We start from the raw sequence: 23306 nt of genomic DNA, 5'->3' as shown, positions 1-23306 counted from the left end.
AAAATCTATTGTTAAGAAACAAAACTTCCAGGCTTTGTTCTTTTATTGAAAATTCTGTCATTGATTTCAATGTAATGAAGTTGTCATTTAATTTAGGTTTCTGAGTGGCCATATGGAAAAAATAAAGTATACTGTGTGGGGAACAGAGTGACATTAAATAGGGTTAAACAGAAATGGTTTTGCTTTTTCAAGGAAGGAAGAAAAAACTGTCAAGTCAACCAAAGAATGTTTCACTTGACCCAGGACAACATATATTTCTCTTGCTCTATAAATTAAAGAGAAATTAAAAAAGCACTTAGACATTTCTAGAACAACATTTGTGTTTTTTTTTCCTGTTTTTATTCTTCAATGTCTGCATTTAGAATGTGAAACATTTCACATTTTTAAAAAACAACCTTTTTACCTGACTTTGTGGATGCTTTGGTGCATGCCCTGTGTGGTGCCAGGAGTTGGACTCGATGATAATTATGGGTCCCTTCCAACTCAGGGTATTCTATGATTCTATGATTCTATGCAGTGTAGACAAAATGACCTATTCTGGTTTATGCTACAGTCAAGTAGGAAACCAGGAAATAGGCTCTTTTGCTCAAAGAAGACTTCTTAAGAACAAGAACTTGTATAAACTTTTATCAGTTAAATTACACGGGAAAGAAATATAGAGAACTGGATTGAAAGAATAGAGGTGACCTTAACTAACTAGAATATAACCCTCTAATGGTGCTACCAGCCTGGCCAGTAAACAGAAAATTAGAATGTTTAAACTATAGTTATGACAGTTGTAGCAAGGTATAATACTGCCTGGAAGGAAGGAAGGCGGGGACAGGCTACAGCAGTTTGAAGTTCCAGTGATTAGGCTAATCTTTCACTTCTGCTATGTTTAAATGTGTCACAAATACACATAATTTTCAGAAAATGTGTTTATATCACATTTTTGGATGAGGCAACAAGATGAACAGTGTCTCGATGCAATAGAGAAGCATAAAAAAAAATTGTTGTGGGAAGGTTGGAATTCAGTTTTGGAACTTCTAGCTGAAGTAAGTTAAGCCTAAACAAAAAGCTTCTCTGCACTTCAGAGACCTCATTAGGTTCAGTTCAACTATACTTGAGATTTAAGGATTTCATAATTCAGCATATTTTGGATGTCATTTACTGTCCCAAGACACAATTGATTGTCTGGGGTATATGACTTCATCCATACTGACAAATACATTACACAGTGGGCATGAAAAGTCTTATGGTTAGTGAAAAGAATCTCACTCCATAATGAGTGTTTGTGGTAACTGCCAAAAGATTATATTTTTATTAGACAAGAGAGTCCAAAAAACTTTGTGACAATAGATAGGGCGTTTGCAAATAGACCTTGAAAGCCCATAGAGATATTAAGATTAAAGTAATATTCTGCTTATAAAATTTGCGTGCATAGTGTGCCCCCTTAGAAGCTGTAGCACCAGCTTTTTTTTGGTCATATGCGAAGTTTTACAACCAGTTTTCTCTGTTGCTCATTCAAATAAAACAGCTAACACTATCGGTATTACAGGACAATAAAATTATGACAATAAATTAACCAATTTCATTTTTCTGAAATACCCAAAAGAATGCATCATTGGGATTAGGTTGTGAGAAACAGTTCCCTGTGCTGATAATGGATTCTTCACTTAGACCGTGATGAAGTAATGTATATAATGTGGTGTTGCTGCAGATAGGAAATGTAGTTAATCAGCCACAATTTCCAGGAAAAAAAAAATCAAATCATTCCAGTGATTCAAAACTCTACATTCTTATTTGGCTTCTTTAGCACATCTAAGTTGTGTCCTGTTCCTCACTGTCTCTAAATTTGAAAGTTGGTATGGCTATTCTAAGATATCTAACAGTGATTAAAAAAAAATAATAATCTGCAAGGATCGTTTAAAGCATTATTGGTGTCCTTCATCAGAATCTTTCCATAAATTAAGGTGTATATTTAATTACACACTGGTTAAGTAATTCTCCTTCGAGTTCCTTAGGTTAGAGATTTTGCAGGAGTATCTCAGAGACAATGGCAGGCATCTAGTTCCTGTCCTAAGTTGGACTTCTGACTCTGCTTTTCCAGCTTTACTAGGACCAAAGGCATCACTGAGGCTTATAATGACTTCAAATTTGACTATTAAGTAGGGTAAGCAAAATTACCTAGCCAGGCACTCTTTCATATGTAAACTGTATGAAAATTACTTAAACATCAAATGAGTTTATATTCTCATAGAGAATGAGTCTGTTTTTTTCAGTTTCCCCTAACCTGGTCAGTTTTCACAGGAGCATGGCATTTTTAATCAGTGTTTCCTGTTTAAGTCATCAGATCTAGAAACCTCATGTGCAGTTCCCAAATCTGGTATGTTCTTCGTTTATGACTGTAACTTCTCCATGCATCATTTTCTCTCTGGAAAATAGAAATAGTACCCAATCTCCACTATTATTCTTTTCATTTCTTTGGACTCTGAAGTATCTAGGAGAAGAAACAGATTGCATGACTGCAGTACTGCTTGCTAGTAATCTTTGCTGCGTAACATGCATGATGAATGTTATACTTTGTGTGTGTTATTTACAGCTGGTATGTTCTGTCAATGATTTTCTGTATGCTGGTGTATAAGGTGAAGAAGAAGCAATTGTCGCTATTGTTATAAATGAGGTCTCAACTCAATCTGAATTTTGTAATATTTATAAAACAAATATTTCTAAAAGGTATAAAAGGCAAGTAAACAGCGCTGGGTGTGCAGGGAGTCTACGCTCCACCAACATGCACACACAAACATCAAACATTCTAAATATACAGAACATTGCTTTACATACTAAACGCAAGCATGCCTATATATATACATACAATCAGGAAAGGTAACAAACAATCCTTTAAGTTCCATAACTTACTAAAATGGAGTACGCCTATACATATTCACGATCAGAAAAGGTAACAAACAATCCTTTCAGTTCCATGACTTAACAGTCTCCATTTCCCATTCCTTTTGAACAATATGTCTCACTTTAAGTTGTCAAGCAACTCTGTCTTCAGGCCTTATGTATCCCGTTCTTCCCAGATTGAAGAAAAGCATATCCATCTCCTTTTCAAGGCCAATAGGCCTGGGTCAAAAGGCACGTTCAGGTCAACAGGGGGCGTAACAGCAAAGGCCTTTGATGGCTGTAGCAGCAGAGGGGCCGATGGCGTAGCAGTCGGATCAGTAAAGGAGCCTGCTGCTCCCTCACTATCTGGCAAGCCACACGTTTGTGACTGTGGGTCCACATGGCTCTTTAAGGCCTCAGAGATTGCTCGCCAGGTGCCGAGCAATCCCACTGCAACCTTGTCATTTTTAGTTGCAGTCCCACATCTTGACCTCAGTTTGGTCCCATATTTCAGGCTCATAAACTGTCCAATTGTTAATAAGGAGAATTAGCTGTAAGGTTACCAGGACAGTCTTTGTTCCTAAGGACGTATGATTCCCCATAATGCGCAACTGCTTACCAGCGAGAGGCAGTTGTGTGCACGGGTCTGCTTCTCTCAGCTCGAGCTTCTCTCCAGCTCCAGTGCGCCTGTTTCCAGTGACTTTCTGTACGAGCTTCTCTGAGCAGTTTGCTGAGTTTGGCCGAACCTATCTTCATGAGGCAATCAAAGTGCCTGTTCCCGTCCTGGTCTCTGTTCTGCCAGCCTGTTCCCCCTCACTTCTTTTTCCTGCTTGTTTATTGATGTAACTTCATCGTGTTGCCTTTTTTTATCTGGAGGGCAGGCTCCCCTCTTATACTCTTCTCTCCACAGCAGTTCTTTTCAAAACAACTTTTCATTGGTCAAACAACTTTGAATGTAACAACAACAGCAAACATCCGGAAACATCCATGCCTTAACAGCTGGAGAACAAGAAACCATCTGGAGAACAAGAAACCTGAGACTGCATGGAGTCTCCTGAATCACCCTTCTTTGTTCCCTCTGAACTCTTTTATATTCCTGATGGCCTCGTCGTTAAGAGTCTAATGTTATCTCAGTCACAGGGTTTTCCAACCCCCATGGCTACATTCCCAAATCTCCCCCTTCTTTATTAATATCAACCATTTTCTCGACACGAATTACCACTACATATACAACACTATCAGCGAGACCATATCATAAAGTTCTGTCAAATGGAACTACATTGGCTACTGCAACCCAAAGACAAGTAAGTTTGTAAGGCAGTCGAGCTCCACCACAGCCGAGTGGCGCAGGGGAATGGGGGAATGGGGGTTATGGTCAGTCTACAGCGCTTCTTCTCTGACGCTCCTTCTCGGTCACTCTTGTCCCCTGTGCTGTGGGGTCCCACCCACGGGATACAGTCCTTGATGAACTGATCCAGCATGGGCTTCCCACAGGCAGCAGCTCTTCCAGAACTGCTCCAGATATGGGTCTGTACCACGGGGTCCATCCCTCAGGAGAAATCTGCTCCAACCTGGCTCCCCCACGGGCAGCAGCTCCTGCTAGGTCACCTGCTCCTGCGTGGTCTCCTCTCCACGGGCTACAGGTCCGGCCCAGAATCTGCTCTGGCAGGGGTCTTCCACAGGCGGCAGCCTCTGTCGGTGCAGGTCCACCTGCTCCACCGTGGTCTCCTCCACAGGCTGCAGCATGAAACCCTGCTCCACCATGGTACTCCATGGGCTGCAGGGGGACATCCTGCTTCACTATGGTCCTCACCACAGGCCGCAGGGGACTTCTGCTCCAGCACCTGGAGCACCTCTCCCCCTCCATCTTCACTGACCTTGGTGCCTGCAAGGCTGTCTCTTACTCCTCTCACACTCCCAGTGTGGCACAGCGTTTTTTTCCCTGTCTTAAATATGCTCTCACAGAGGCGCAAAACAACATCGCTTATTGGCTCAGCTCTGGTCAGCAGTGGGGCCCTTCCCAAACATGGGGCAGCTTCTAGATCCTTCCCACAGAAACCACCCCTATGGCGCCCTGCTACCAAAAACTTGCCATTTAAACCCACTACATCACTAAAATTGGAAGACCTGCTGGAGATTGGTGTGGAAAGGAGTAGGAGTCCTTCATTATGTCACATGTGGTGGCATGTTTTTATGTCTGTATGGCATATTGTTATGTCTGTATGTAGATGTTCCTATCTGATTATAACATACCTACATATCTTTTGACAAACTGTGAGATTTAGCAGAAGCCCTGTGGCTCTCCGCACATTTGCGATGTCATAATTTAATCTAACTTGGAAGAGTTGGCAAGCACAGGGGTATTTAATAGGACCTTCTGAGCACTAACAAAGTATGAATTAAACAACTGAAGCTGAAACAGTACTACAGGCACACCACAGAAGTGTGTGATATCCTTTCCATAAACTGTAGAGCAAGATTTATGAAGAGGTGTAGAGAATGTGTTCTTAAAGGTAAGATTGCAAGAAGTAGAAGTTGTGAACCTAAGAGAAGACTGAGTGGGGGTATGATGGCTCTTTTTGTATATGTTAATTGAAGGCTGACACAGAGAGAGGTGTAACTAATATGTCCCTGAGCAAATTGTTCTCCAGGTCCATTGGACTCAAGAGGATGGGCTTGAATAAAAGCAAAGGAGCTGCAAGTTAGGTAGAGGAAAACTTTCTAGCCATGAGATTGGACAAACACTGGAAGGGAATCTCCCTCAGAGGCTGGAAAATGCCTCTGGTGGTGAAGATTCTGTGAACTTCTCCTAAGAATGTACTTGGTGTACTTAATCCTGTGACAGAAAGATGGGTTAGATGATCTCTTGGATTGCTACTAGCCTAATTTTCTGTTGTTCTGTGCACAGAGCTAACTTGTGAGACTGTGCTGATGTATTTAATAATCCTCTTGCTAGCACCTTTTGTTCTTTCTAATAACAACAAAAAAGTACAATATATTTCAAGCATCTCACCTAAACATAGCTTTACCCTTCCTTCAGAGTGAAGAGGAGAAAATATTTCTGCATAAAATCTTGCCATGTGAAATGGTTATTTTTCTTGGCAGCTTTTATTTCAAATGATTCACTGATTCCTTTCAAGAAAACACTGCAAGATAAAAACATATGTATAACCAAAGCAGTGTACGTAGCAGCAAAGAATGAGCTAGAATGTCACAGTGTGTGGCTGAAGAGTAGTCTTGTATAATGATCTGATAACATATATCTAATCACTTCATCTAGTGATCACATGGTGAGGGCGGCGGTTAAAAGCAAATGAGTTTGGTTTCTGTAGTGGTGGTGAGATTAGAAGGTGCAGTGCAACCACAGGCTCTGTCAGCTGGAACAAAAAGCTACCCACCCATTGTCTCATACTAATGTCTATTCTCCTTGATCATAACATCACAGCACCTTTATTTTGAATTTGGTTCTCTTTGAATCATTCATTGTTGCATATTCTGCAAGCGAAAGCAATATTCCTAACATAATCCTTGTTCTGTGAAAAGACAGCAAATCACTTATAAGGACCATTACTTCTATCTCATAGTAGAAATGTTGAAATGCCGGGGGAGGATGGAGGGGGGAAAGGGAAACCACCACCCTCTTAAACTGTGATTCCCAAACTATTTCTTCAGCCTAATTTATGATGTAGTTGCAGTGACACTTGCAATTGCTGGTAGAAAAGAGAAGGTGGTGTAAGGCTAGGAATAGGTTGTCAAGGGAAAGGGAAAAGAATGGGTGTTCTCCTTTCCATCACACTGACCACAAATAAGCTTGAAGTGGTGCATTGAAAATTAAAATTGGTGCATTAGACCACACAGCTAATCAACAATGTACAGAAGAAAGAAGAAAACCTAATCTCTTAACTTCCAGGCCCTTTGCCTTTCCCACTGGGTTTGTTACATGCTGTTCAAATTTTATAAAAAGAAAACAACAACAACAACAAAATTGTCTTTCTTCAAATGTTGTCTTTTAAAAAATAAAAATTAAAAAATTAAAACGGTGGAACAGGCTGCCCAAAGAAGTTGTGGAAGCCCCATCCCTGGAGGTGTTCAAGGTTGGATGGTGCTTTGGGCAACATGGTCTGATGGGAGGTATCCCTGCCCATGGCAGGGAGGTTGGAATTAGGTGGTCCTAAAGGTCCCTTTCAACTCAAACCATTCTGTGATTCTATATGTACATTTATATGTGTATGTGTATATACATATATATATACATCCACTGACTGGTGTCATGATACGCCATATCACCGTAGGTGATATGATAATCCACACTGATTGGTGGATGATGCACCAGATATCTCTCTCTCTTTCTCTCTCTCTCTGTCATTTTCCTGGCCTCTTTTATATATCTCTACCATTCAAGTCTCCTCACTCTGATCTTCTGAGCTGGCAAGCATAACAAGACTTGGATTAAAATGCCGTAATCATTGTTGCCACTTTTATTGATTGGATGTAATTGGGTAAATTTTCGCCTCCCTGAAAACCTTCTAGATTTCTGTAGATTTATTTCTTCTAGTAAAGTTGCACTCCATTGCCAGTAAGACTATACTTTTTAAAAAATGTGCATCTTATTTGCAGTCTGAGTTAGTCTTCCATAGCTGACAAACTATATTGTTATTTTGTATTGTTCTCATTTCCTGATGGGGCACTTTATTCAGCACCTGGCCTGATGGCCGCAGACGGGTCCCTATCTTTTAGGGGAAAAAGGATCCTGGGCCAGGAGCTGGCAGGGCTCATTGAGAGGGCTTTAAACTAGGTAAGAAGGGGCTGAAGCAAGGATTGTTGGGGCTGTGCCAGGGGGAACAATGGCAAGGCCGGGGGATAAGGTAATGGCCCAGCTGAAGTGCATCTACACCAATGCACGCAGCATGGGTAACAAACAGGAGGAGCTGGAAGCCATCGTGCAGCAGGCAGGCTACAACTTGGTTGCCATCACGGAGACATGGTGGGACCAGTCTCATGACTGGAGTGCTGCAATGCCTGGCTATAAGCTCTTCAGAAGGGACAGGCAGCACAGAAGGGGTGCTGGTGTGGCTCTCTATATTAGAGAGTCTTTCGAGGTTGTAGAACTCGAGGCTGGGAATGACAAGGTCGAGTCCCTTTGGGTTAGGATCGGCAGAGACAACAAGGCTACTGTCCTGGTCGGGGTCTGCTATAGACCACCGAACCAGGATGAGGAGACGGATGAGGAGTTCTACAGGCAACTGACAGAAGTTGCAAAATCTTCAGCGCTTGTACTCGTGGGGGACTTCAACTTCCCTGACATATCCTGGAAGCACAACACAGCCCTGAGAAAGCAGTCTAGGAGGTTTCTGGAGAGCGTGGAAGATAGCTTCCTGACACAGCTGGTTAGTGAACCTACCAGGGGTGGTGCCCCGCTAGACCTTCTCTTCACAAACAGAGAAGGACTGGTGGAGGATGTGACTGTCGGGAGCTGTCTTGGGCAGAGTGACCACGAAATGGTGGAGTTCACTATTCTTGGCAAGGCCAGGAAGGGGACCAGTAAAACAGCTGTATTGGACTTTTGGAGGGCTGACTTTGAGCTGCTCAGGACACTGGTTGGTGGAGTCCCTTGGGAGGCAGTTCTGAAGGGCAGAGGGGTCCAGGAAGGCTGGGCGCTCTTCAAGAAGGAAATCTTAATGGCGCAGGAGCGGTCTGTCCCCACGTGCCCAAAGACGAGCTGGCGGGGAAGAAGACCAGCCTGGCTCAACAGAGAATTGTGGCTTGATCTTAGGAGGAAAAAGAGGGTTTATAATCTTTGGAAAAGTGGGCAGGCCACTAGGGAGGACTATAAGGATGTAGCGAGGCTGTGCAGGGACAAAATTAGAAAGGCCGAAGCTCATCTGGAGCTCAATCTGGCTACTGCCGTTAAAGATAACAAAAAACGTTTTTATAAATACATCAACATAAAAAGGAGGACTAAGGAGAATCTCCATTCTTTACTGGATGCGGGAGGAAACTTAGTTACAAGAGATGAGGAAAAGGCGGAGGTGCTCAATGCCTTCTTTGCCTCAGTCTTTAGCGGCAATACCAGTTGTTCTCTGGATACCCAGTACCCTGAGCTGGTGGAAGGGGATGGGGAGCAGGATGTGGCCCTCACTATCCACGAAGAAGTGGTTGGTGACCTGCTACGGCACTTAGATGTGCACAAGTCGATGGGGCCGGATGGGATCCACCCAAGGGTACTGAGAGAACTGGCAGAGGAGCTGGCCAAGCCACTATCCATCATTTATCAGTAGTCCTGGCTATCGGGGGAGGTCCCAGTTGACTGGCGGCTAGCAAACGTGATGCCCATCTACAAGAAGGGCTGGAGGGCAGACCGGAGAAACTACAGGCCTGTCAGTTTGACCTCAGTGCCAGGGAAGCTCATGGAGCAGATCCTCTTGAGAGTCATCACGCAGCACTTGCAGGGCAAGCAGGCGATCAGGCCCAGTCAGCATGGGTTTATGAAAGGCAGATCCTGCTTGACGAACCTGATCTCCTTCTATGACAAAGTGACACGCTGGGTGGACGAGGGAAAGGCTGTGGATGTGGTCTACCTTGACTTCAGCAAAGCTTTTGACACCGTCTCCCACAGCATTCTCCTCAAGAAACTGGCTGCTCTTGACTTGGACTGGAGTACGCTTTGTTGGGTTAGAAACTGGCTGGATAGCCAGGCCCAAAGAGTCGTGGTAAATGGAGTCAAGTCCAGTTGGAGGCCAGTAACTAGTGGCATTCCCCAGGGCTCGGTGCTGGGGCCGGTCCTCTTTAATATCTTCATCGATGATCTGGACGAGGGCATTGAGTGCACCCTCAGTAAGTTTGCAGATGACACCAAGCTATGCGCGTGTGTCGATCTGCTCGAGGGTAGGAAAGCTCTGCAGGAGGATCTGGATAGGCTGCACCGATGGGCTGAGGTCAACTGCATGAAGTTCAACAAGGCCAAGTGCCGGGTCCTGCACCTGGGGCACAACAACCCCAAGCAGAGCTACAGGCTGGGAGAGGAGTGGTTGGAGAGCTGCCAGGCAGAGAAGGACCTGGGAGTGATGGTTGATAGTCGGCTGAAAATGAGCCAGCAGTGTGCTCAGGTGGCCAAGAAGGCCAACAGCATCCTGGCTTGTATCAGAAACAGTGTGACCAGCAGGGCTAGGGAGGTGATCATCCCCCTGTACTCGGCTCTGGTGAGGCCGCACCTCGAGTACTGTGTTCAGTTTTGGACCCCTCGCTACAAGAAGGACGTCAAGGTGCTTGAGCGGGTCCAGAGAAGGCCGACGAAGCTGGTGAGGGGCCTGGAGAACAAGTTCCTACGAGGAGCGGCTGAGGGAGCTGGGCTTGTTCAGCCTGGAGAAGAGGAGGCTCAGGGGCGACCTTATTGCTCTTTACAGATACCTTAAAGGAGGCTGTAGTGAGGTGGGGGTTGGCCTGTTCTCCCACGTGCCTGGTGACAGGACGAGGGGGAATGGGCTAAAGTTGCGCCAGGGGAGTTTTAGGTTAGATGTTAGGAAGAACTTCTTTACCGAAAGGGTTGTTAGACATTGGAACAGGCTGCCCAGGGAAGTGGTAGGGTCACCATCCCTGGAAGTCTTTAAAAGACGTTTAGATGTAGAGCTTAGGGATATGGTTTAGTGGGGACTGTTGGCGTTAGGTCAGAGGTTGGACTCGATGATCTTGAGGTCTCTTCCAACCTAGAAATTCTGTGATTCTGTGATACTTCATAAACTATTTTACAGAAATCGATGATGTTATTACTCTCTTTATTAGGCAACCTTCATCAACATCAATACTGAAACATACAATTTACTTTCCATTAGCCTACTGTGATATGCATATATTACTCTCTTTAACTAGTTATTAATTGGGTTCTATATTAACCATTCTATTAACTTTCTCCTTATCATTCTCACAAGTTTAAAATTACCTGGATTATCCAATTTACTGCTTAAAATGTCATTAGGTTTCTTTATCTCCTCTGAAAGCCACCATAGCTTACCAACAAAAGTAACAAGAAAAGGATATATATGCTCCCCAGCCATCTCTTCTGAAATAACTGGATACAGATTACACAGAATTGCAGATTTAAAATTATTCCTTTGTATGGAATTATCTAGTAGTCTCAGCTATACCAAACATTGTGTCTCCCCAGATACACGACATAAGTGCTTATTGATCTCTTTTTAATTAACTGTTACTAAAGCCAAGATTTTCTTCTTGTAATGAATCACTACTGGAATTCTTGCAGCTTTGGTTTACACAGGAAAAAAATCTTATTCTCTTTATTCCTTACAATATGGGTAATAACTTGTTCTTTTAATCTGTTTTGCTTGATTAAACTTCCACATTCTTAACCTTTGTCTTATACTCTGTGTTACTCTTTTTTTAATGAAATTCTACCTTTAAATCTGCTTGATATTTTAATTGATGTGATATTCCTTTGGAAAAAGGTGATGGCTTTTTCAAACAGAGTTGATGTATATAGAAGTATTCTTAATATGCTCCTAATTAGCATACATAATTTTCTGTCCCATTTTTTCCCTTCATAGTGTTATGACCTCCAATAGTTTTCCCCTTTGACCAATTGATTTATTTTAAAGCTACAAGCATTATAGTGGTTTGGACTTTAGTTGCACTTGCAGATTACAGTGTAATCTATCATGACTTCTTGTACAGAAGTTAGCACTGATTTTTAGGTTTGTGATTTGTTCTCTTAATCTGCTTTCTTACAGAATTTACTTGTGCTTAACATGTATTTTTTTATTCCTGAGAAATCTATTGTCCCTAAACACTTTGTAAATAGCACTGTCTCCCTCCCCATGCCAAAAAATGTTACTCAGAATGTTACTCAGAATGCAGTTATTTATGATAATAGTGCTAATATTTTCTCCCTTTTTTAAAATGCGGGTGCAGTTGCCTCAGTATTTAATTTGCTACCATAGCCTATAGTAGGCATCAGTTAGTAAACTACATTGTATTTATCTGTTATACAGTACTGATTTCATAAGCATTTGGTGTCATGTTTCTCTTGAGATGTCAAAAACAATTTAATTTTTGGCAGAAATTGCCATTTTCCTCTAATTTTTCCAAGCTGTGCCTTTATAAACACCTTAATTTTTTTTAATTTTTTTTTTTTTGGGGGGGGGAAGTACAAACACCCAAGTATTTGATGTGTCCCACCAACCTTCATCAGTATCACCTCATCTCTCTGGTTTATAGCCTGAGCTCCTAGTGTTGTACAGATCAACAAATTATTTCTTCATTATTCTCCAATGTCCATGTGAGTTCAGGATGCTGAAGACCAGCGTTAGTCTTCATTAGCAATGATAAGAGGATAGGGTACCAGATGTTCCTACTGGTGTTGATAATGATGTTTGCATTGGGACACAACCTCCACCATAGCTACATGATCTAGAGCTGGTGATGTTTAATCAAGATGGATGTAAGATGTGTGGATTCCACCAGTTGTGGGGCTGTTTTACAAAAGGACTAGGAGAGCCTTTTTATGAACAACTGCCAGCCAAATTGCATCACATCTCGCTCTCATTTCCAGGAAAACAAGAAATAAGAATAATCCCATGAAATGCTTTGATTGTCATGAAAAGACATTTTTTGAAATGTTTCCAACCATCTTAGTTGCTTAACCCACTTTCTGAATGACTGCACCCTCTAATGGGGTAAACAGATTGACTTTCAAAGCAGACAATTTACTTTTATACTGTTTATATCCTTCTAGTTCTTAAAGGCAAAATACAACAGCCCATTCATGAAATAATAAAATAAGCACAATCGTGCTGAACTTAGATTACAAGGGAAGTGTGAATATCCAATAAAGACTTAATTTAAATTAAATTTATCTTTACCCTGGGTTAATGAAAAGTATATAAATAGCTGTATACATTCAGGGTGAAATGAGAAAGGAATCATAGAAACAATAATTTATTTCTCTTCTAAAACCCGGTCCAGAAAGACATGATTTTTTTTTTTTTCTTATTGTATGAAACAGTCTCAGTTCACAAAGCTTTGTGGGGAAGCACATGCTTGAACAAATGAAAATGAGATGAAACAGACACTTAACCATATTGTTGCATCTTGTCAAACAGGTGATTCTGTAATGGACCAATGAAAGCCAACGATGACAAGTTGTGGTCAACAGTCCTTGAATGTGCTAATGGTTCTGCTTTCATTGCTCTTGTCAGCAGGTAACCTTTGTACCTTGAATTTTTCTTTCACTGATATATGTCACAGGGAAAAATTAATTTCAGTTTAATACTGAATTCCTACCAAAAAAAAGATCAAATGAATTGTTAATTGAATAGCATAAAGCCATCTTTGCATTTAATAACTAAAGCTGAAATTTGAAATGTAACTGAAAATTTAGTTCAAGAAATCAAAGGTGGTGGGTACAGACATGGTAAAGCAGACTGAAAATTTAAAAGAAACAAAACTACTGTTTAGATATGCTAGTTTTTCAGCTCATCTAAAAGAAAAAAAGCAAGCTCTGCACCAGCATAATATCCAACCATTTTGCTAAATGACCATTTCTTAGAAAAAGAGTAAGTTGGGTTACAGATTTTTATAAGTGTACACAAAATTATATGAGCATGTGAAGCATCGAATATGGAATGTAAGCTATGTTTGAGATCAGTGTAAATTAGATATGATGTTATTTATTTTAAATACATACATTCTTAAATAAAAGTGCATGGCATTGCAGTATGCAAGTATTGTGTTATTTTTCTGAATCTGAAGAATTGACTGTTCCAGGGAGTATGCATGCGTTTTTTTCTCTAGGTGTTTGTTAGATCTGCCCTAGATGTTTGCTACTAGCACACAGAGATGTTTTGTGCAGAAATCTGTCAACTGTTAGACTGAGAATTAGTTGAGTGCTATGATTACTAGTTGCATTTGTTCTTCAGGAGTTATCTATAGCATTAAAGTTTTTTGTAGTGAAGGATGATTTACAAAAAAAGAGGGGGAAGGGGGGAGAAGGATATTTACAGTCCAAATATATTTGGTTCTAGGTATTTCAAACTCTGAGTACATACAACCTCTTTTACCCTCCATTCTTGAACTGCTTTTTAATTCAAAAGGAGATTTTCGTCATAATTGATTCATACTCCCTTGTAGTACACATCCATAATCACCATACTTAAAACTTCACCAGGTATTATATATCTTAAAGTATCTTTGTGCTCCAGTAAAAGTTGTTACAGTACTGTATCTGTGTAATGCCTATAATATCCAGTGTAATGTCCTCATCAATTAGTTGAATCATGCATTTTATTTCCTACAGTCTCAATGCTTGTTTGCAAGTGTTCAAGCTGATTCTTACTAATGACAGTTTATTCTCTAGCCATTTCCTGTGAAGTCCTCTCACTGATATCCCTATGTATGGCACTGCATCCCTAGTTATCTAAGTAACCTATTCCTATGTGCTAGAGTCAGGCATAGGGGGTTATAGCAACCTCTTTGTTATTTTCCAGTTTAAAGTCATTTCAGAAAGCTATTTCGCTGATATATAAAGGAAGCCAGTTATTCAAGAAGACTTCAGTGATTGTATACCACTGATCAAACATCACAAAACTGTTCCAGATGCTCCAGTCTCTTCTGCTGCTTTTTATTGTTTCCATACTTTTACCACTCATTTTAGGGAACTTCTACTGGGACCTCCTCAAATCCTACTTCTCCAATCATTTTCCTCAATATTGTATAAATGGCTTTGTTCCAGCTGACTGGGAATCACATTAAGAGTGCAAATAGTACCAGTCAGCCACTGATATATGTACACTTACTCCCTCAAACCCAAACATAAAGCCAGGGTTTTGACATGTTTTTCTTTTAGGAAAAGAAATGTTCTGCCTCTGAAGTAAAACGTTTTATTTGAAACTAATTGTGAATAGCTTTTACTTCTTATGTAATTTATCTACTAACATCATAAACTATTGTATTTGTAAATGTACCTTACCTTTTTGCTTCTTGGTTATTAGTATTTTATTACCTAACACTGATTATTAGCAAGTAGAGTAGAGCAAGTAGGCTTCATTTGGAATCATCACAAGCCTTTGGTGCCAGCCTAACTTTTCTTCTTGTGGAGTTTTGCTACTGACATCTGTAGGAGTGCACTTAGGCTGTTGCTAACTGGCATTTTACAGGGCATAGATGAAATTTATTATTTATTGAATGTACATTTTTGTCCACCATAGATCAGCTTCCACAAAGGACAACTATTGGCTTCATGCAGTGACAATGACAGGAAAAATAGGCTACTACTCTCACTGGAATGTTATGTACATCATTCTTAAACTGAGCGGAAATCAAAATCTAAATGCAAAAGCCCTTTGGAGTTCCCTAGATTTACAAACTTCTGTCTGTAAGATCATTCTTTACTTCCAAGTCTGATATATTAAGTTGTGCAATCTTAATACTGAAGTTCTCTGCATGGCTTAAAACTGCAGTTAAGAATTGGAAATGTAACTGTCAATGGAAGGAAAATATAGGCACAAGTGACAGGCAAGCTCTCAGATGAGCTGTTCTCAGCACCCAGTCTTTTTGTCAGAAAAGGAGAGAAGCAATGGCAGTGGAACAAACTTAGGTTAGGTATTAAGGTGGTGACTCAGAATGAGGATAAAGTTTGGCAGCTTTAGCTATGTGGCTAGGAAGGAGATGCAGTTGCCCAATGTGGGCAAAAAGCTCTCAGAGCAAGGAGAAATAACTCTGAAAAGGAAGGGTTTAGTTTGGAGTAGGTAGGCTGCGGCTTTGTGCAGGGAGGAAAGGAGTATAAAATCAAATTGGGAATACCGAAACTTCAGACTAATGTTTTTTCAATGTTATCAAGATCACAATGCACACAATTTTAGGATTTGTGGACACATTAATTGTACTAATCTGATAGGGACTGCCTAATAAAGGGAGGACTGGCATGCAGTCATACCATAAGAATATTCTTTCAGGCTTCTTTATCTCCTAGATTTATTTTGCAGGAATGTTGATGCTTAAACTCATGTAATAGATTGAAACACATTTATAAAATCAGGGATGGCAGCAAAGCAAAAGGTGAGGGATTACTTGCACATTACAGTAATTATCCTTTCAAGTAAAAAATTAATGTCTGTATATCAAAATTGTCTGAGGCTTTCAAATGATTGTCATTGTGCTAAATAACATATATATATATGAATATTTGTATAGATTCATACAGAAAGCTTATAAAGATCAACCATTCTCAAAACCTGGTACTTTACAAATTTGGTAGCTAAATTAAAAAATTAATCAACATTACACAGATTAACTGTTAACAAGTAGTGAAGTAGTAACTTGATGTACACTGGTTGTTTACTTTTTATGGTAGATACATTTTAAGATGAGCTCAAATCAGTCGTTTGAAGCATGACCATTATCCATCAATTAGTAGGAACAGAGATAAGAGCATCTATATCACTAACCTGTTCAATAATACATTTCAGAAATAGGACGAGAATTTGCACAAGCAATTCCACTTCAGTAACAGCTGCAATCTTTGCAACAGACAGCTTAAAACCTTTCAGTTGTCCCAGTTTTATCCTAATTTCAGCAGAGTTAAAGCTCTTTCATGCTCAGGATTTAAGTTACATGTATTTTCCAGAAGAATACTTTGTAAAACATTGTACTTTGTTTTATCAGGAAATCGGAGATCCAATAAAGACAGCAACTGAAATTACACAGATTGTAATAAATTGATAAAGGTTTTTCACTGTGTACTGGATTTGGCTGGCATGGGATTAATTTTCTTCACAACAGCCCCCGTGATGCCTTGCTATAGACTGGTGACCAAACAGCATCAGTAACACACCAGCGTCATAGCTGTTTCTGGGCGCTATCAAGGCCTTCTCTGATTCTCACTGCTCCCGTCCCTCTCACCAGCAAGGAGGCTGCAGGGACATACGGCTGATGCCCCTGAACCCAACTGACCAAAGTGATACTCCAGAGCAGATAATGTTGTGCCCAGCCATAAAACTGGGATGAGAGTTTTTTTGAAAATTACCATTGCCTGGGGACTGCTTAGGCATCGGTCTGCTAGTGGTTAGTGATTGCTTTCACGTCACCTATTTTTTTCTTCCTTCTTCACTTATTAAACTTCCTTTATCTTGAACCACAAGTTGTTTTGCTTTGCCCTTCAGATCCTCTCCAGCATTTCCCTGGGGGAAGGAGTGACTGAGCGGCTTTGTGGTGATTAGCTACATACTGGGTTTAACACAGTGACTGAATTAATACATAACTTTATGCTTTTTCTTGTCTATTTATTTTAATCGCTGATACACATTTTACTATTAGGGGTTTGCTTTGGAATACATTTTATTAGAGGCATAACTCATGATCTGACCTGATGTTATTTTCCATTCTCCCCCCTTTCTATAGTTACCCTTCCCTGAGTTTTGATCACCAAAGAAGTTTGGGTTTAATTTTCCTTTTAAAATGTACTAAGAACCTCTCTAGGGATCAGGGAATATTTCACATATGTGGATAAATAAACTGCTTTTCAGTGAGGAGTAATTTAAGCCTCTCAAAGTTCTATAGTCTTCTAATGCATTGTCACTATTCAGTTTCTGTCACAGCACAGAATAATTTCAGAAGCATGGAAGTATTCGATTGCTTGTGAAACATAAAGAACAAGTTTCAATTCTAACAACATAAAACGTATGAAAAATGGTATTTTTAATATCCTTTTATTTTCAAAGCCAGTTCTGGCATTTTTCTTTAAAATGTCCAAAACTTGAAACAACAATCTATACTAAACACTTCAAAAATTACTAACATGTAATTAGTTGTAACAATACAACATTTTTAACAGAAAAATAAGTTAATATATCTTAAGCCTTAAAAGGCATTATAACAAAAATAATTATACCTGCATTTGTTATTATATATATATATTACAATTTAGATATCTATAAATAAAATATACAAGTGAAAAACATGTATAATGAGATAAGTGTATGTGTCTTACTACATTTTTTTTGCATAGCTTTTTAAATAAGGCACATGTATCTTCCTTTGAAGCATCTGAAGCTAGCCATTTATCAGAGAAGGATTAGATGGGTGCTGTCCTGTTCAATACTGAAAATAAAAATGCTGTGAATAAACGTCACTACTGAAGTGTAATGCTACGTTATGAAGGCTACCACTTCACTCAAATTTATTAGGCACAATAATAATATGACTTAGAACCTGATTTTGAAGAGACTTACAGTAAAACACTAGGCAGGCATTACCTTGATATGCCACTTTGTATGACTACTAGAAATGGGTCAACTTCCTTTTTTTTCTTTTTTTTATAAACTAGGAATAATGACTAATACTACTATACGCAATGTATATATGCAATGTGCATGTAATGCACCCTTGCAAGCTGGTACCAAACACCTAGGGCCCTTTACAAATGCTTAACCATGTTCATTTAATACCATTTGGCTTGCCCTAGGTCATCCATGTGTGCACTGGACCTATGAGAGACATCTACCTCCTCCACTGAAAGCTGGAGACAGGCTAGGGAAATCTTAGCTGGCACTGGAGTCCTGTATTTAAGGAACTGCATGAAGCTCCCATTCTTTTTAGGAAACAAATAATTAGCTAAAAGCTCTGTTTGGTTTATGAATTTCTTTCCTGCCACATCTCATGTTTTCAAATAAATAAATAAATAGATAAAACTAATATGATGATGGAACAGAGTGCACCCTTACCAAGTTCATTGATAATATAGATGTGGAAGGAGTGGCTGATAGGCCAGAGATCATGTTGCTGCCATCCAGAGGGACCTGGACAGACTGGAGAAATGGGCTGACAGGAACCTCATGCAGTTTGCAAAGTCTTGTCCCTAAGGAGGGACAACCCCATGTACATGTACATGCTGGGGCTGCCCAGCTGGAGAGCATCTTAGCAGAAAAGGACCTGGGTATCCTGGTAGATACCAAGTTGGATGTGAGCCAGCAGTGTGCATTTGCCACAAAGAAGGTAATGGTATCTGGCATTAGGTAAAGTATTGCCAGTGGGTCAAGGGAGGAGATCCTTCCCCTCTCCTCAGCACTGGTGAGACCACACTGTGTCCAGCTCTGGCCTCCCCGGTACAAGAGAATTAGACATGCTGGACAGAATCCAACAAAAGGTCATTAAGATGAAATAACTGGAGCCTCTCTTATATGAGGAAAGGATGAGAAAGCTGGAGTTGTTTAGTACAGAGAACTGAAGGCTCAGATGGGAATTTTAATGTCTGTAAATACCTGAATGGGAAATACAAAGAAGACAAAGCCAGGCTTTGTGCCCAGTGCCAGGACAAGAGGCAGTGAGCACAAACTGGCAGACAGGAGGTTCCCTCTGAACATCAGGAACCCTTCTGTGCTGGGCAGGTGAGGGAGCACTGGCACAGGTTACCCAGAGAGGTTGTGGAGTCTTCTCCTTGGAAATCTTTAGAAGCCACCAAGACATAGTCCTGGGCAACCTGTTCTGGGTGACCCTGCTAGAGCAGGGGTTGGACCAGGTGGTCTTTGTTACAACTTCAGCCATGGTGATTTTTCTAAACTTAATCAATCCTGGAACACTTACATCATTGTTGTGTTAATTAAAGGGGGAGTAGACAGGGAAGTTAGTATATGTTCAAACAAATACATGTTCATGCAATTACCTGCTTTGTGGATGTTGCAACAGAATTTGATCATGCATATTTGTTGTTAGAGCTACAGAGGCTCACCTAGGTCTAAAGAAAAAAAAATATTTACAGGTTATAGTGTCATTGGATTTGGAACAAAGTTGTTAAAGTAATGGTGACAGGCATGCATATGGATGTATATGTATCTATAACATGAACAATGGATGCATTATCCTACCAATCAGCTGAAATTACTTACTTCTGTTACTTTTGTGCTTATATATATATACTATGCTTACCTTATATTAGAGCTTAGGTTCATCTCAACTAATTTTAGGAATGAAGCTGAGGTATGAGAAAGGAGGATAGCTTCTGCAGGGTCTACAATCCATAGAGATAGAGGCAAGTAGAGAGAGGAACTTACAGAGGTTGATTCATATGCCACAGGGCCTACCACAACAAAAAACCTATAAATCAGTTAAAATGTTGGCAGTGTGTGGAGCCAAATATTGGCCATAGGCTTTTCTTTTGCAAGCGTTTTCAGATGTACCAGGAAGTCACGTGCAGGTGGTTAAGGCCCATGCTGGAAGGGATTGCTGTGCTGCTCCTCTGCATGCTTGATTAGCTCTGGAAAACTGAGATGCTTGCAAAGCTTCTAGTTCAGAGCTGTTTATAACCATTAGGTCCCCAGCAATCTTACCACAAAGATGTAACTGTGGTGTGCCAGGCACCATGCAGCAAGCAGCCTTGAGTCTGGATTCTAAGGATATGTATGGGAGAACATTTCTATTTATTTGTTTATTTATTTTCAGGGAAAATGATGGTGAAATCATTGTGACATTCTTCAGAAAAAAATGTTCTCAGAGATGTAATAAACACTTCACATGAAAATTTAATAAAGAAGACCTGTAAGAACTTCCAGGAGTAGCAATATTTCTATTAGTTCTATATCATTGCAAATTCAGAGTCGTTCAGATCTGTTATACTGTTTTGTACTTACTATTTATGGCAAAATAATCCTTATCAAAGAATTACCTTTACAGTGGAAAAGCAATTTTTTGTCAGTAACTGTGACTGTAAATCAAGTGTCATCAAACTTTTATTGTAGTTTTTATATAGGCTTTTTGTTTTTATGAAGTCATCACAGGAAAATCAAACATGAACATTGTTAAGTCTTTGTGGTTATCTGTATATTTAGTGTGTGCAGTATGAAAATGTTTCCCTGAATAATTTTGGGTTTCTTGCATGAAGGGTATTTCTTCTCATCCCTTAAAAGAAATAATAATCAGAACGACAGCAATGATAACAGTCAAAAACCATGCTAAATGTTTTAGTGTTAAATGTTATGAAGTTGAAAGTTCTGAAGTGTTAACATTTTTCAGAAATCAAAGAAAAATATTTAAGCTTAACCAATGAAAAATTACAGTTTATTGCATACATAAAACACAAGTAACTTACAAAGCCAATATTTTTCTTTGTTTTACAGTATTGTCTGCACATTTTCGGGTCTGTGAGCCATATACAGACTACAAAGGTCGCTACCACTTCGGTTTTCACTGCCCCCGTCTTTCTGACAATAAATCTTACATCTTTTGCTGTCACCATAACAACACAGTATTTAAATACTGCTGCAATGAGACAGAATTTCAGACTGTTATGCAGATGAACTTAACAGGGAATGCAGATGGATATATGCATAAGTAAGTATGAGTACATGAGTTTTTAAAGTGCTCTTCACTAAACTGTTCATGGTCTAGTAACGTAATCTGAGGTGTACTTAATGATGGAAGCAATTAGAATAATTACATACACACAGAAACTTGCTTACAGAACACCTAAAAGAAAAGGATATTTAGCTTTGCTATTGTTGTTTTGACACTTCCCATAAACATTGCTAGGACAGTATGTATGTAAAAGTTGCATTTAAATGTAAGAAATAGAGAGTTACATACAAAAGTTACACATGAAGTGTCTCTCCCCAACCTCAGTCTTATCCAAACTGTAACCATGTGGTCTTCCTGCCTGTTACGTGAGATACTTCCATGTTGTTCTGAGACCTATCCTCCAAGTTAAATATCACTGATTTTTGTCCTAAGGAACTAATATGTAGCAAGCAGATGTTTGTTACTGATTACCTATTTATAATGGCTAAATATTCACTTGTGATCTGTATCCTATTTCTTACTTGATATTCAGGCCACACTAATCCACTGTTATTTCTTTTGATTCAGAGGGCAAATTCCAGCTGATGGAATTCCCTGTAAAACCCCAGGGTCAAGTTCTGATCTTTCTGCCTTCCCCTGTCAGCTTATTCTTGTATCCAGCCCCCCCAAGGGCAAGAAAGGGGTGGATTAAAAACAACAGGAATTCCAGTCTATTGATTTTTTTGATTACTACAGGGATTTCAGTGTTTTCTTCTCTGGAGCCAAACTTGGTCAGTGTGTTGTCATTCATTCATATGAAACAAGGTGCAAGTCTGCTAGGAGATTATGGTGCTGGAATACTGATGTTGGCTCTTCAGCTCACTGTGTGCAGCTGCAGCCAGCAGCAGCCCAGCTCAGTGTCAGCAAACTGTTGTCTTCCTTAACAACCACCTTTCATACAGTTCTGCCTAGCAAAGTTTGAATCTTGTATAGATGTAAAAATCACACACTCTAATTTCACAGGTGTTAGTGGCAATCACGTAGTATAAAGAAGCCTGTATCATGTGTAGTATAAAAGAGTTAGGACTGCAAAATATCCCCTGGCGTGTACTACCTTTCTCTGCTACCTGCCTTCTCTGTTTGTGTGCCCACTCACTTGTGTACATGTACAGACATGCACCTGCACCCACAAAAGTAAACAAGTAGAGCTGTTCATATTATAGGGCTATTGTGTGTGAGCAGTTCATCAATGGGAAAGAAGGCTATTTGGTATTCTATGGATTACAGTATCTAATTTTAATTTAAGTACTTAGAGCCTAATGCGTGTGTTATTTTAGTTATAATCAAGCTATCATTTTTTGTAAGTCATCTCAAGTGAAAGAGAAAACTACTTATGTATATGTCTTTATTGTCAAAAGTCAGTGTTGAGAGCCACCTTCAGATTTATTTCCACATATGTCTTCAGTCCAGAATTTCCTGTGGACATTAGCTACATGCTGATCTTTTGTGAAGATAGGGGAAAACATGTTAAATACAATAAAAAGCTTTTGGAGATGTAATTTAGAGAAGTGCCAGAGTGGAACCAGTATTCCCCTTGTGTAAGTTCCTGAAATATTACCTCTGATAATTCCATCAGGGCCAGAAAAATGAAGGGAAGCTAACTTTCTATTTAAAACTCCTCCAATGTAGTGAGAGGGAGAGAGAGATCATCATCCTGAGCTCACTGAGATTGGTGGAAGACTTCCTAATAATGTTAACATGCTGTGGAGGGGCCAAAAAATGTGAAGCCTAGATGCCTACATTAAGACCATTGTAATGAGCATCTTAATACACTCTGACTTTATTTAACATGTAAAATAATTTAACTTCATCTGGATTCTAATACATCTAGGGTTCACTTTACTGTTAGAAAGTCAGCTATTTATTTAGATCTAATTTCACACACCACTGAAAAAAGCTTCTAGTGGAACTGTGGCTGTGGTTGCACTGTGGCTGGGGAGAATAATTTAGGATATGGGAATAGCAATGAACTGAAAAAATGTATATAGTTGTAAGGGAAGAGTGATTCGATATCATTATTTGATTTATTTTTCTCCATAGCCATTCTTGTGATCATCAAAACACACCTCTTGTTTTATCATACAGTTGATGGGAAAAAAAAAATG

The 23306-nt window shown here is 39.8% G+C and overlaps 1 protein-coding gene across 7 annotated transcripts in view; it reads left to right on the top strand.

The window, feature by feature from the left end:
* SHISAL1 (shisa like 1) overlaps nt 1–23306 on the top strand; it is a 106268-nt gene that overhangs the window by 21157 nt on the left and 61805 nt on the right. For all 7 annotated transcript variants that reach the window (XR_014688341.1, XM_084505822.1, XM_084505823.1 and 4 more), the window contains 2 exons: nt 12981–13079; nt 20985–21198. Coding sequence is in view for 6 of the 7 variants with exons in the window: in XM_084505822.1 (XP_084361948.1) it covers nt 13013–13079; nt 20985–21198 (281 nt within the window). In the remaining variant the exon portion in view is untranslated. The remainder of the gene's footprint in view (nt 1–12980; nt 13080–20984; nt 21199–23306) is intronic.

The sequence above is a fragment of the Aythya ferina genome (genome assembly GCF_964211825.1).
Source record: "Aythya ferina genome assembly, chromosome: 1".
Classification (NCBI taxonomy): domain Eukaryota; kingdom Metazoa; phylum Chordata; class Aves; order Anseriformes; family Anatidae; genus Aythya; species Aythya ferina.
This window is presented reverse-complemented; position numbering and strand designations above follow the sequence as displayed.